The sequence below is a fragment of the Notothenia rossii genome (genome assembly GCF_949606895.1).
Source record: "Notothenia rossii genome assembly, chromosome: 9".
NCBI classification, from domain to species: Eukaryota; Metazoa; Chordata; class Actinopteri; order Perciformes; family Nototheniidae; genus Notothenia; species Notothenia rossii.
In genome coordinates, this window is record NC_136907.1 from 29,282,317 (window position 1) to 29,298,351 (window position 16,035).

Sequence of the window (16,035 nt, forward strand, 5' to 3'; positions counted from 1 at the left end):
AGCTTTGGGGGTATCTACAGATAAATATTAAGCCTGACAAAGTACTTAACGTCTAATATATTGCTTTCCTGCAATGTTAACTATGTTAAAGCACTTATTTTAACTGATAGTATAAGAAATGTGCAGAATTTGACAGTTTAGTGGTGGAGGTACACACATATTGATAGATGTCTTGTAATGCGCTGTTGAGGAACCTGCGACCCAAGTTTTTCATTCATTGCATACACCGTAGTTGTGTATATGATATGACAATAAACCTTGACATCTTGAAAGGGATGTACAAAATAGCCATTATACAGTTTTTAATTAACTATTATTAGAGAATAACGAGTAACGAATATACTTTATAGAGATCTGCATAAATGTTTAATCTTCTCAAGCACCAACTATCAAATATCTCTCATGATTGTTGGCACTTGACAATCACCTTTCCCTGAATTTGACTCAGGTGTAACTAAAGTCTGATTTAAGGGTTGTTTATATTTCACATCATTAATCAGAATCTGCAACGTAACTAAAATAAATGTAGTGGAGTAAAAATACCAGGTTAACCTCTGAATTGTAGTGGAGTAGAATTACAAAGTAACAATGAATTGCATGTTTTACATGCTGCTGTGTATTACTTGGGATCAATAAAGTATATCTTATCTTATCATCTTATCTTAAAGGTCCCATGTCATGGCCATTTCTACCGATCATAATTCAATTGTTGAGGTCTACTAAAATAGATTCATATTGTGCAATTTTCCAAAGTCACATTGGTTTCTCATACAGCATAATAATAATGCTGAGTGAATACACATACTATACAGAGATGCTCTCTGTGTCTCTGTATGTGTATTCACTCTCTGTCCTAAACGGCTTGTTGGAGCTCCTGCCTCCCCCTCCCTATGAGCCCAGTGGCCGTCTGCGAGACAGCAAGTCACAACGAAACCCAGCCCGAAACCAGCCCGAACACACACACAAACGCATAAACCCGCAGCCTGGCTGGGAGTTTGTGTGTGTGCTCACAGACCGACTGACAGCCTCACCGCGTCCCGCCATCTCAGGGAAGAGAAATCGGTGGAGCTGCAGCTGAGAAAAGATTGAGTGTGTGTGTGTGTGAGGAAGTCCGCGGATTGGTCCATTTGGACCAATTCAGACTTGAATAATGACATCCCATCAGCTAATAGTGCATTACAAACCCTATTTTTCGAATGCACGATCATGCTCATCAATCATTTTATTTTTCGAAAGGTTTTGTTTGACTCTGAAAATGGAGCTTAATGTTTCATTCCTTTCCTTTTTGTTGTTAATAACAATTAAGCTGCTCGAGATGATTCCTAAAGAAAATAAGATCATCTCCCCCCCACCCCCTCAAATCTCATTGAACCTCTGGTCTTACTGCTTTCTTTCTTTGATCACAGATGAATAGCCGCACACTGAAGTACTGTTGCCATTCTGCTGTAATGATGTGTTATTACTACTCTCCTGACTCCATTCCACACCACCAGTAGCAGTTTATTTTGGTATCTCTTTTTCAGCCCTGCATTGCGACATTTAGGGCGTGATTGTGTAATCATCATCATACTCCTGTAAAAAAATCAATGGCAGGTCCATGTTCTATTCCTGGCTACTATAAATGGCCCTTTTCTAAGAGTAGAGCCTGGAGAGAGAGAGGGGGGAGGAAAGGGAGGAGGCAGGAGAGACTGTCCGATGCTGGTTGGCATGGTAACCTGTCCAGGTGAAAGGCAGCCTGGGAGAAGGGAGGGAGGGAGGAAGGGAAGGGCTTTTGTCTCAGGGGAGTAGCCTATCAGCAGCCAGCCTATCCCCCACAATCCCCTGCAGGCTTAAGTGTATCATCACTGCCCTCTGGGTTTGTGTGGAGGAACAGGGCTCTCCTCACCTCCACATCAAAGACACGTTGTGCTGTGCAGTAAACACACACTACACTTATTATTATTTAACTCACAAGGCTGCAATGCTTACTTTTTACTAATGTAAAAAATACAGCAGCTGATTTTCAGGAATAATTATAGGCTGAGAAACAGACATGGCTAGGTCTGCAACACAATGCTTTTGGAGTAACAGCGTACATGTTATAGGATGACCTTATTTGGATACAAAAAGTGTATCTGTATTTCCTTACAGTTAAATAAAAAATACTAACTTTAGAAGTCTCTTTTAAAAAAATGTATTATGATGTTACAATACATTTGAAAATATACATCCATTCATTATAAAGCACATGCTGACACGTTAAAATGCAGTACTTGTTTGTTAAGTAAAAATGCTCTGAATGCTTTTCATTTATTCATGAATAAAACAAAAAGCATTTGTACATTTTAATAATCTGAGAGCCTGTCATATAATTTAACCTACAGTATCATTTAATCTGGAAACCTTCCTTGTAATCTGTTAAAATACTGCTATAATTACGTATAGTGTAGTATGCTAAAACAATTGCATAATATATTCTGTCTCTTTTCTAATGTTACATTGTTCTGTTGTCTTACATAATACACTTATGTAAACATAGGGAAACGTCCTATTCATATTTATTTTCCTTTTTATTCATTTGCATTGCTTTTGATGCTGAGGTAGTCCAAAAGTAATCAGGTTACATTACCTTAATATTCTGATACTGAGATAAGGATGCCAGTTATATATCTTTTAACAGTTAATTATTAATTGTAACGGAATACATTTTTTAACAAAAGACTGTTGGTTTCTTAAGAAGTATATATATATTATTGTCTAGTAGTATTGTCTTATCAACCTAGATTGAGTCTTTCCAGACATGATCATAAGACACATTGCTGATTTTAACTATGGCTGATATAAAATAAAATGTATGATGAGTTCCCCCTTGTTTGCACACATGTGTGTTAGCTGTGTGCTTTGCCCCATGTGTTGTGTTCAAGGCTGATTAGATATCAGGGGAGTTGATGCCTAATGAGACGGGGGACTCCCTCCTTCTCCTCCTTCTCCTCCTCCTCTCTTCCCTTCTTTCTTTTTCTCTCGTCACTCCTCCCCGTTGTCCTGTTCCCATAATGCCACTGGATATTAAAGAAATACATCAACACAGCAATTACAGGGCCACAAAGTGTGCCTCAGGGCTGGCTCAGCTGCACTGCCTGCACACCCACACACACGTCTGCACACACATGCATATACACACACACACACACACACGTTCTGCTGCATGTTTAAACACACTTACACACAGACGCACACTTTGCATGTGCTTCATCTCTGAGCCCTCTTCATGTTGCATAGACTCTTCCATTGTTGAGGATTTGTCAGCTTTGTATCTCCACCTCCTTACACATTTTCATGTCAGGATGCAATGTTGCAAAATAAATGTAGTTGATAATTACAACAAATTAACTAATGAGATGCTGACTGGCTCACCAGTCAAACAAAATTGACTTCAATAGTGAAATGAGGCACATACTGTAAAACCACGTAAGACACAAAGCAAGCAAAGTGAGTTCAGTAATGATTTAGAAAATGATTATAAATGCAACATTCAACAAATGTTTCCCTTTCTGGTTGAATTAATAATAGACATCTGTTAAGAAAGTCTGATTTTTCAAATAAGTTCTTGAAATACTGTGAAAACAGTCTTAATAATTCTTATTTATCTGATTAATGCATCAATCTGGCCTTTATAAAACATAAACAAATAAGTATATCGCTCCCTTTTATCCATGTATTGGATATCTAAAGGTTTTTCACGTGTAGTTGTCAACAGCTGATCATGCTAAACATTTGAAATATATGTTAAAAAAAGCCTAACCCTTTTCTTTTACATCATAGTGTTGTAATTTCTGAATCAGTGCAGGATTCTTTTTCAAATGTTACATCGTCCAATCAATCAATTGCATCAATACGTCATTAACAAATATGTGCCATAACCAGAAATATATTGTATATTTGACTAAATGCCTCCACTCCTTACAGAACACACATCTTCATTTTACTGACATTACACAGTTTCCACCTCTGGTCCACTTTCACTGCAAAATGAGAGAAGTTAGCACTAAAACGTTATCGTTTAAATATAGCCTGAGCTTTTTCTCTCTTCCCCTCACTTTTCCAAATATGTCTCACAAAAAATTCATACTTGTCATGCAAAATAAATCAGCTTTCTTTTCCTTAGCCGTGCGCCAAATGGCTGCAGAATGAATAAGAGATGAAGCTTAAATGTTTGCAACCTCTTGCCTGACACTTCACATCACATCACTGGAGTCACGCTTTGTGTACTTGTGTTTGTGCGCTTGCAGGAGCTTGTGTGTGGACGTGGGTGTGAGTGTGTGTGAGCATCTGGGAGCAGAGGGTTGTTATACACTCTGCTGTGGGTGTAATGAGGCATGTATGTCGTTAGTGTGCGTTTAGTCTGGTGTCTTCAGAGTGTTGTTAGAGCATCGCTGAGCCATTTAGGACCCTCAGATAGAAGAGACGCACAGAGGCAGCTCTCCATACAACGTTACAGGGAGGCTGTACGTTCAGTTACACAACATTAAAACGGCTGGGAATGCTATGCCTTTTCATCATAGTTGCTACAGAACGTGTCAGACTGTGTGCTTTCAATTTTACAAATATTCCTTGACCTCTGAGTGAAACGTCACGGGGTTAAGGGATAGTGGATAGGAGAATTCAAAAGGATTTAGGAGAAGAGACTGCTGTACTTTAGAGAATCCGACGTGTTTATGATGCGCCAGCAAACGTCATTTTGTGCGTCTGCTACTGTGGGGAAACTATGGAAACTACAGTTTTCTATACAACGGACTAAAACATTGACGTTTAATAAGAACGAGGGACTAAACTCACCTAGAGACTCTGCACCGTGCTCTGATGCTGTTGTTTTATGCTTTATGAACGTGGACAACAGAGAAACATATTCTTCATGACCAAAGTTGGAATTTAAATAAAAAAGGAAAGTGAAACTTATGCTCGTCACCCTCTCCCTCCGGTCTACATTAATACACATGATCCCAATACGTATGATTGTATGAACTATGAAAAATATCTTAAAATCAATATAGATGTATTTATTATAAACGTTTGGAATTGGAAGCCAGTGCAGTGAGGCCAGAATTGGGGTGATGTGGTCACGCTTTTTGTGGCCAGTCAGAAGACGTGCAGCTGCGTTCTGAACTAGCTGCAGGCGTTTAATTGACGCCTGGTCCATACCCACGTACAGAGCGTTGCAGTAGTCCAACCTCAAGGTAACAAAGGCGTTAATAACACTTTCCAGGTCTTTAAAAGATAAAAACGACTTGGTCTTGGCCAATAGTCTTAATTTAAAAAAGCAGGTTTAAAAAAGCAGGTTTTTTAACATCTATCCTATCACTGTGTATATCACCATTCAAACATCTTTTAAAAGTTGAACAAACCCCACACAGCTCAGTAAAGACTGTGAAATGTTGACTTTATTTGATAATTTCAGTAAAAACTAACGTTCATATTTCCGCAAGGCATTGTGGGGCAGCATTTTCTCCTCTCCTTTCGGTTAGGGAGGTCCAGTGGTTCCGAAGCTAAAGGAGGTTATAAAGGAAGTTTGAAACCTCCTTTCCTATCATCTCTAGAGAATTCGAACGGCACTTATCATGGCTGCCACTGAGGGACTTCCGGGTCATTTCACTCCATTAGGAAGGTTCCTAAGCTAAATGGACTATTCGACTGCAGCCCCTATTTCAGAAATCGCAGAAAACAATTGACCAGGTGCAGCACTCATCAATGCGCCACTCTATGACACCTATTTCTTCACCATCTTTAAGCCTTTCCCTGCAACTTTAGCAACTGCAGGCTAACTAGCATGCTCAAGTTAGCAACCATAAGAGAGTTAATGTTTTGTACAAAATTGTTTGTCTTTCCCTGTAGAATTCCTTTTGTTTAATCTGTCAATCCAAAGGTTATTTAAACAAGAGAGATGTGTCTCCTATCAACCAACATCTATCAGTTAGAAATCTGATAAAGTGCCAATTTGATTATTATAGAAAACTAATCTAATCGATTCTTCATCTCTTTTTCTCCTCCTCTCTTCCACACCAGTCCCTGCCATGATCACATCGTACCCCAACACCACGCTGGCCACTCAGGGCGAAGAGAAGAAGATGAGCTGCACGGCCCACGGAGAGAAGCCCATCATGGTGCGCTGGGAGAAGGAGGAACGCATCATCAACCCGGAGACCAGCCGCTACGTGGTTTCTGTCAAGGAGGTGGGCGATGAAGTCATCTCCACCCTGCAGGTAAGACGCTGCGCCACTTGGATGAGTACAATTCAACTTATCGCCATATAATATTGGATTCTTGATGTTTATTTTAAATATGATGCAACAGCATAATCAAAGTTTTTTCTCTTATTAAATACTGGATACTTCCTTTAGAGTTCTGAATATTTTCGGGAAAGATTACCTTTTTTCTAGAGATACAGCGTTGAATTGGGGAGAAAATTCTGACTTCCTTCTAATGACATAGTTTGGTTGGACTCCTCACCACTCTGACACAAGTCAAAGGTTGTGGGATACATTATTGGACAGAAAACCACTCCATTCAAATTAAGATAGCACATATTTGTTGGAATCAATACCACAGTCAGTGGACATCCAGCTGCATAGTGTTTTTCATTTGACCCCATCTTATTCTTGTGAGTCCCTCAGATCATGCCCACAGTGAGGGAGGACTCTGGCTTCTTCTCTTGTCATGCCATCAACTCGTTTGGAGAAGACAGAGGAATCATTCAGCTCACAGTGCAAGGTATGACTTCTCCAAGCTCAACTGCTCAAAGAAAAACACACTTTTTATTCAGATAATGCAGATTGATACTTTACCTACCAATGCCTGCCCTCTTAAATTCAGTAAGACTGAAATAACAAAGTTTTGTCAATGTTATGCCTCATAGAGCCCCCGGACCCCCCAGAGGTGGAGATCAGAGAGGTGAAGGACAGGACCATTGCACTGCGCTGGACTATGGGTTTCGATGGCAACAGCCCAATCACAGGCTTCGATATTGAGAGCAAGAACAAATCAGGTACAAGAAAATACATTTATATCGATATGGTACGGTTTTACAATAAGCTAAAATCGTTTAAAATAGCATTGGTTAAAGACGCCCTATTATGCTTTTTGGGGTTTTCCGTGCGTTGTATAGGTTGTTGTGCATGTAAATTGTCTACTAAGGTTAAAATCCCTGTGTTCCCTCCACTCACGCTTCTATTGGCTAGTACTCCCACACATTTTACATAATAGCCATCCAGCTAACCAATCAGAGAACACTTGGCTCTGGCTCTGAACCTGAACATATATGTTATGTAAATATATATTAGTATACATATTGTGTCCCCTTTCAAAATTGTAAGCTTGTAGAGAATGTTGTTTTGTGTCATTTAGTTTAATTTAGTGTCTTAGACGCTTTTATCCAAAGCCACTTACATACTGTACATTTCAAGACACACTACATGTCTCAGGAGCAATTTTGGGATTGACCCTCCAATTTGGAGACGTCCATTTTATCCCCTGAGCCACAGCCTCCATCTTGGTTGATTATCCCTCTCCCTATTCATTTTCTTTAAGCACTATGATTGAATATAGCCCGTCCGAGTGCACTTAGCTTTGAGTTCTCCCCAATAAACCACTGCAGCCTCCTGGGATACGGCTCAGAAGACCAAAGATGTCTCACCTCAGCTCAACCAGGCCACCATCATCGACCTGCACCCCTCCTCCACCTACAACATCCGCATGTTCGCCAAGAACCTGATTGGCAAGAGCGAGGCCAGCAACGAGCTCACCATTACCACGGACGAAGCCGGTAAGAGTCTGTGTTGCATTCTACACTGAAAACACTGAACTACTGGCTTTAATTAAATGTATTATGTCAACATATATCACATGACTGTATTAGGTTAGTTGAAAGCAATAATATTAAGTTTAAATACAAAATATAAGGTTCAACTTAATATAAAGTCAAAGGTTTCATTTTTTCATTGTGTATAAATGTTTCAGACACTCACCATTCAAGTATATCATATATAGTTAAAATTATAAAACATGTGAGTGTGTGTGTCGAGGCAATAGGAGGTAAAGGGCCAACAGAGTCAATTCATTAGCCGCCTGGTGACCTCAGCCCCATTGGCTCTGTTGCGTTACTGAACACGTGCTGACCTTGCACAAAACGCACACAATTTCAATTAGTGGCCTCAGTAGTAAATGTCACACTACGGTCAATAGACTGAGGCTGGACCCCATCTGGACCCCCCCCCCCCCCCCCCCCCCCCCCCCCTCACTGAGCACTTCTCACCCTCAACTATAAATAAAAGCATCCCATCTGTCAAGATAGCGGGATCCAGATCTCCTCTGGACGTTTGTTTAGTAGGTTTTGTGCAGATCAGCGCTGGTTGTGTACAGTTTTATAAGGTGTACATGTTGTGATCTCAGCTCCTGACGGACCGCCTCAGGACGTGCAGCTGGAAGCCTTCTCCTCTCAGAGCATCAGAGTCGCTTGGAGGGTAAGTTGATCCGACTCTGTGGGCTGAAAGTGTGTGTTGTTTGTAGCTGTGAATATTAAAGTGCTGCACTGATTATCTCCCAGATGTGACGCTCAAGGACTGTTCCCGACTCAAGGAAGGTGTTAAAAGAACAGTGTGTGTAGCATGCTGTATTTGTTGTCATTATACATCTTTATTCTAATGTGTGATGCAGTAGGTGGGGTGACTAGTGTTTTTTAGGTTATCATTTTCACATCATACATTTGTTTTATTTAAATTGTGTGGTTTTTCTCAATTTCAAAGGTTGCACAAGAATGCATCTGAATGTTTTCAAATGATGATGTAATCACATTATACATCCCCCCTGTCATTGTGTTTAAACATGGGAAACCTTGACTGCTGTTTAACAGTCAAGGTCCCCTCAGCCAGCTAAGAGAGGATAGTGATGGCACCATGAAGGCATCAAACTACATACATATGTTATAAGAGTTATAGGCAGGGGTGCACATAACTGGTACGCAGGTACGCATGCGCGGCAACAATCTGAAATGCGTACCGTCACTTGTGTCACAAAGCGCATTTGCGTACCGATGTATATGTGAAGCTTTTCCAGAAGGCGGTTAGATCATCGGACGACGGAGTTGGTCTCCGTGTGCACAGACAGGGCTGCTGTTAACGTCGGCCTGTACAGCAGCACTGCGCTAAAACAGCTGATCACAACGTTCACACGCTCTGTGGTCACGAAGCTCTGCACTCTACTACTACCCCCCCCCCCCCCCTTCATGGGAACTTTGAGGGGAGCCGGAAGTTGGAGTACCAAACACTGACGCCAGGTACTCATCTGAGTACCTCACTGAGAAAGTTGTGTGCACCCCTGGTTATAGGTGTCATTTAAAGCACTCCCTTCTTTGTAGATTGCTTGATAAATTAGATTTTTAAGAACTCAAAGGAGTCATTTCAATGTGTTTTTACTGGTTCTACTTTCTATTTACTGGTAAGAAGAGGGACTTGCTCTTGTAACACACTTGGGACTTTATCTATGTAGGTGTGATGGAGGTTGCCAAGCTACACCATACCATGTTTGTGCTTTTTTTATTCATTTTCCTGGCACCTAAACATAATGAAATATATGTGTAAATGTGGGGGACACTGTCCAGACAGTTTTCTTTAGTTCATCAGAATGGTGCTTGATCTGAGGATGTTATTTGATATATTAGTATCTAACTATTATGTTTAGATGTGTCTTGGAGAATGTGGTACTTCTGCACTCAAATAAAAAAGTGCAGGGACATTCAAACCCATTATCTGGAATAACCGTGTCATTTTATTGTCAGGCCCCGAAGAGGCACCTGCAGAACGGGGCCATCAAAGGCTACCAGGTGGGCTACAGGGAGTACAGCTCGGGGGGGAACTACCAGTTCAGTGTGATCAGCGTGGAGACCACAGGAGACAACGCAGAGAGCCTGGTGCTGGACAACCTGAAAAAGTTCACCCAGTATGGAGTGGTGGTGCAGGCCAGCAACAGCGCAGGGACGGGCCCTTCCTCCACAGAGGTGGCTGCCACCACGCTGGAAGATGGTGAGCACAGAGACAGATTTATGGGGTTATATCACAGCCTAGTGGAGATCAGAGGGTGCTGCCACAGTCTGCTAAGAGTCAGCTGTTTCCTCCTCAGTGCCCAGTCGCCCTCCAGAGAACGTCCAGGCCCTAGCCTCGTCTCCGGAGGTCATCTCTCTGTCCTGGCTGACGCCCCCCAAAGACGCTCTGAACGGAAACCTGCTGGGCTTCAGGGTCATCTACTGGGCCAACCTTCCTGATGGAGGTACACAACAAAATATGAACACAAATCATCATCAACTTTGTCCCGGTCTGCTTTTCCTAACCTAAAGCGGCTTGATCGCATTCTAATCAAGTGTATTTAAAAAGAAAAGCAGCCATATCCCTAAATTGATCAAAAAGACAACACATCCGTTATAAACCAGAAGACACAAACACATCCTCAGATGGTTGTGATCTGTATGGTTCCCTGTGGCTTTTTAGCTTCTAAGTATTGCTATGGAGATGTTATAAGCGTTACCCTTTTTTTAAAAGAGCATCCCACTGTTCCTTATTACACAGCTATAAGAAGCAGCAGGTTTTTTGTTGGTCTTCGTTATTATTCAATCTAAGATTAATCTACAGTACATTTGCCATTTTCTCTGCAACATCCAACAAGCAACCTGAGCAAAGGAAATAACATTTACCTCATAAACAGACATTTAATATAAAAGTACTTCTTTCTGCAGGAATATTGGAGTGAAACAATTAAATAAATAAACAATGTAAACATACTGTTTAATATATATTTGTATAAATAAACAAACTGTACTGTCCGGTGGATATCTTATAATTGAGAAGCAATAGAGTGTCCTAAGACATTTTAACGCAACAACATCCATATTACATATCCATATTGTCTATATATTTTGTTACACACCTACGAGCTCTGCTGCAACACAGCAGCAAAGACAGGGAAGAAGGAATGAGAACAATGCTGGATTTAAAATACAAAAACATATTCTCTGAGAGAGAAATCCCCCTGACCTGTCACACTTCAAAGATATACTATGCATTGTGCTGAGTCATGCTAATGAAACCACTACTTTCACAGGGCCTCTTTAAGTGTACTGGACCAACCAGAGCTAAGCCGCTTAACTTTCTACAGGGAAAACACCCTGCATATGTCAGGGCAAAATGAGAAATATATATGGTATAAGACAAAATTAGGCCAATCATTGTAACTACAAAACCAACACTAAAATTCTAGAACAAAAAAATCAAGAATAGATCATATTATATGGTAAACTATTGCTTTCTAAAAATGTTTTAAATGGAAATAGTTTTCTAACCAGAAATTCAATTGTTTTTGTATTATTAATTAATGTAGAAAACCGCATTGGATTCCAATAAATCACATTAGTTTGTTTGCTGAGGTAATATGACTCATTATTGTATCTATACAATGTACTGTGCTGCAGACAAAGGTTATGAGCTAAAAACAATGTAAATGCAATCTTTATTTATTTAATTAATTACGATGATATACTACGCCTAAGAGTAGTTATATTGTTTAGTTATCCAGGTGTATTCTGGGTATTTCTGAGTAACCTCCGATACTGGCCAAGTCTGTATGGTCCTGTTGAAGTCAGAGCGCATGATGTCACAGGCCGGCCGTGTGTCCGAGTGATCGGTTGTGACAGCACGATTACCTTTGACCCCCGCTCTGTCACATCATGTCGGCACAACGTGAGCACTGCAGACAGCCAGCAAGAGTCTGCATGGAAACAGTGTGCAGCTTGGAGTCACATTTTGATATTGTTTATAAATGGCTTGGTTTATATTCTATGTAAATGTAATAAAAACTATGACATTCAAATCAGAATAAAACATCTTTTATTTTTCCCACAGCGTGGAATTTTACATCATTACAGAATTGGAACAGTGCAGAAAATTAAAATAAATGAGTAGATTAACATTAAGTAAGGCGTATATTTAAATGAAAATAGAACATGCAAGGTGTCAAAAATAAGTAGCAGCATTATAAGAGTTAGTGAACATATCAGAATCAAAAGTACTTCATTATTAAATTAAAGTAAAATTGGTAAATTGGTCAATTGAAAAAGGATATAAAAAACAGTGAACTAGCATCAAGTACTAAGAATATCTTAAAAACAGACATTGCACAGTGGTATTTAGAAAAGTGTTGTCACAGTGTTGCAGCCAACAAAGTTAAACTTTAAAAGTATATTTTGCACAATATAGGCAAGTTTATTTTATTTATATAGTCAACACTTCACATGTATCATCTTAACATGTATCTCTTCAAATCAGACTGTTTACTATTATATCTATAATCTCAGAATGTAGCCGTATATCAGTATGACCCGATGCAATGTCCCTGACCAGCAGAGGGGGGTGCAGGCAGAGTGTAACACACAGTGATGCAGAGTGTAACAGGGCATCAGTGCCAGTGCTAATGGGTCTTTTTCAGACAGTTACACATTTGTTATATTAGGGTTACACTGAATTATTTCAGACATTTGCTGAAAGCTGTATTTGAATGTGCTTCTACACATACAGGTGTGCTATTTCCATTCATTTAATAAGAAACCTGAATTTGAAAATACCTTTGACCTGAGGGGTTCTGTCTGATTCTCACTTAACTCTCTCCGTCCTTTTTCCCGTCCATTAGAGCTGGGAGAGATCAGGAACGTGACCACCTCTAAGCCCTCTCTGGAGCTGGACGGACTGGAGAAGTACACCAACTACAGTATACAGGTGCTGACCTTCACCAGAGCGGGAGACGGAGTCCGCAGTGAGCAGATCTACACCCGCACCAAGGAGGACGGTAAGAAGATTATTTTCTCTCCAGAACACTGCTGAACTGTGAGGCGCTGCTAAATGGCTTCCATACATTTCTACAAGTATCTTCTTAGTATGAGAATTGTCCGCTTCGCAACATTGATAATATTTCCTGCAGGTAATGATCCCCTTTGGTAAAAACAAGAAGAGAAAGCTGCAGGGTCTTTAATAAACCGATTAGGCGGAGCGCTCTTAATGTAACTTATATGCAGTCCCGTAAAAAATGAAATTTGCCATCTGTTATCTTGCTGAATGATAATCAGTGTATAAATGATGTTAGCCTAGTGTGGGAAATATATCAACTCAATTTGTATCCCCCCTCAGTTCCCGGACCTCCGGCGGGGGTGAAGGCAGCAGCTGCTTCTAACTCCGTGGTGTTTGTGTCCTGGCTTCCTCCTCTCAAAGTGAACGGCATCATCAGGAAATACACCGTGTTCTGCTCCAACCCACACCCCACGGTATGTCAACGTTTTCAAAAACATGGAATGAGATGTTCAATACATTGCAAGTATTACAATTCCGTGAATTAAATCTATGAGCACATTTAGCATTTTCGACGAGTTGAATTGAAAAAGAACTGATCATGTATTGGTCTCTCAGTGTTCTGCAGCGTTATAGTGTCTTTCAGCTCCTTGTCTTGTTTTTTCAGCCCACTTTAAACTAGCATTCAGCACCAAGCAGCAGGGTGACCATGCTAGTGAGCAGCCAGGGAACATTGGGAAGCATATACCAGCTAAAGAGCCAGTACTCAGAATAATTTATGTTTCCAGGGAGAATTTTTTTATTATGACAGTGGCTCAACTTTAGAATAGAAAATATATTTAAAAAGTAGGAATGTGCAATCAAAGCATAACATAATAAATACATGTATTATATTATATTAACGTAAAATGGCCTATAATCAAATACATTTCAAGCATTTGTTTACATATAAGATTGTTAAAGTACAAATATGCACATAATCAAATACAGTATTTACAGTGTTGTATTAGTATTCATAAGATATAAATGCTATTAGTCCAGTGTCAGTATTCCAGTAATGCTGGGTGAATTCAGAGGTGATTTCAACCACAAAGTTAGCAAAATACATTCACTAAAAACAGAATTCAATTGCCAATTGGTGCGTTTGTATTAGTAACAGTTAAGCTCTATCACAGAGATAACCTGATATACACTATCATTCTAATAATACACACAGGTATCAGTGAGAATTTCATAGTTTTTATGGTATCTGTTTACAATATATATATATAATATCTATAATATCACCAGACTTATTCTTTAGCATTCGTTAGTTAGTTTAATAGTCATTGTGCAGTATTTAAAGTGAATGGATGAATGTGTTCCCACAGGTGAGCAGTGAGTTTGAGGCGGCTCCAGATGTGTTCTTCTACCGCATCCCCAACCTGAGCAGGAACCGTCAGTACAGCATCTGGGTGGTGGCCGTCACCGCCGCCGGCCGGGGGAACGCCAGTGACATCATCACTGTCAAACCCATGGCTGAGGGTAGGTGCCGCTCCTCTGTGGTGCAATACCAGGCTGAATAAAGTACTCTACTGTGTACCAAATGTGATATACATGCAAATTGATGTATGCAAGTGCATAGAGGTTTATGTCAGCAAGAAAAAGATGCACATTGTGTCCTTGGGATGCATCTTTTTGGGAACATTTCAAATTCCAAAGGTTTTATTGTCATATACACAATAGCCACAGCACAACATACAAAATTCCTAAGACACAAAGAAATAAGGAAGTAAAAAAGTGCAATTAAATGCCAGAGATAATATATCAGGATGAAGCTCAAGGAGTAAGTTAATGAAAGCATTTGGGATCTAACATGTAAAGTATCATGTTATTGCAGTAGTCCCAATTCTTAACTGTTTATAATATTAGCTCCAGCTTCTCTCACCACACCTCATTTCCCCCATGTGGGTGTGTGACAGTAGCTTTTTCCTAGTATCTGGACAGGTGGGGGAGCATCCATTGAATCTGATGACCCTGAGTCTGACCCTGTTAACACTGACATGCTTGGTGAGAGCTGATAAGCTGATTGAATATGCTGATTGACACCATGGCCTCCTATCAGCAGCCTGTCGCAGGGCTAGGTGATGGATGTCCCGCCTCCCCTGCTCCCCCTCCTCAGATGGAGACTGTAACCCTGACTGTAGATTGAGCAATAATACTAGAACACACAAAGACAAGGTTTATTGAAAGCCTTGTTCAAGGAAAACTGAGGATGAAGTGTGCAGTCACATCCTCCATCTGTTCTGAAACATTCTCTGGCCATATCTATCCTAAACAGGGAAAGCAATAAAGATGAGGCATTTTGATGACTCCTCAAAACCCTGGACATACCTATATATAAAGTCTAAAGTTTTAATAGATTCATTTATGTATATACTTGTAAAAAGGAATTACTGAACAGTGACTCTGAGAGCTAAGGGAGTAAAAGAGATTACATGAAAGGATAGTGCTTTGTGAAATCTTTTGAAACACATTTGTTTCTGCATGTCCTCTGATGCTGAAGTGTTTGTGTATTTGTGCAGCTCCGGCTCGGATCCTGACCTTCAACAGGACAGTCACCACCCCCTGGATGAGGGACATCGTGCTGCCGTGTAAAGCGGTGGGAGATCCATCTCCAACCATCAAGTGGCTGAAGGAGATGTGAGTACAGTGATATAAAGGATAAAAACATCCTCACAAATGTGTCCCTTCAAAGATATGAATTCTAAACACATATATGTTTTAGCAACGGAACCCCAGCACCTGTTGTGATTGACAGCCGGCGCAGCGTCCATGGTAACGGCAGCCTCGTTATTCGCACGGTGAAAGCAGAGGATTCTGGGAACTACACTTGCGTGGCCAGTAACAGCTTCGGTTCAGAAAAGATCGTCCTCAACCTGCAGGTCCAAGGTGAGACGCTCAGATTCAGAATACTTTATTGTCCATTAAATTGACATCAAGTGGAAAATGTGTCTTTGGAAGTGTTGTGCTAGTTACTGAAAACCAGTAACTAGTTACCATTACTAGTTACTTCATTTCAAAAGTAACTCAGTTACTTTACTGATTACTTTCACCAAAACACCATTAGTTACTTAAAAAAAGGGCTCCCATTAATGCCCTTATAGCCTTCATTTCAGTACTGTTATTGCATTGGAGAATA

The 16,035-nt window shown here is 40.3% G+C and overlaps 1 protein-coding gene across 3 annotated transcripts in view; it reads left to right on the forward strand.

The window, feature by feature from the left end:
- Positions 1–16,035, forward strand: part of dscama (Down syndrome cell adhesion molecule a) — a 91,866-nt gene that overhangs the window by 64,883 nt on the left and 10,948 nt on the right. For all 3 annotated transcript variants that reach the window (XM_079651751.1, XM_079651749.1, XM_079651750.1), the window contains exons 12-23: positions 6,040–6,236; positions 6,648–6,744; positions 6,890–7,018; positions 7,628–7,795; positions 8,422–8,492; positions 9,806–10,049; positions 10,147–10,293; positions 12,703–12,858; positions 13,197–13,330; positions 14,225–14,378; positions 15,419–15,536; positions 15,622–15,785. In XM_079651751.1, the coding sequence (XP_079507877.1) occupies positions 6,040–6,236; positions 6,648–6,744; positions 6,890–7,018; positions 7,628–7,795; positions 8,422–8,492; positions 9,806–10,049; positions 10,147–10,293; positions 12,703–12,858; positions 13,197–13,330; positions 14,225–14,378; positions 15,419–15,536; positions 15,622–15,785 (1,779 nt within the window). The remainder of the gene's footprint in view (positions 1–6,039; positions 6,237–6,647; positions 6,745–6,889; positions 7,019–7,627; positions 7,796–8,421; positions 8,493–9,805; positions 10,050–10,146; positions 10,294–12,702; positions 12,859–13,196; positions 13,331–14,224; positions 14,379–15,418; positions 15,537–15,621; positions 15,786–16,035) is intronic.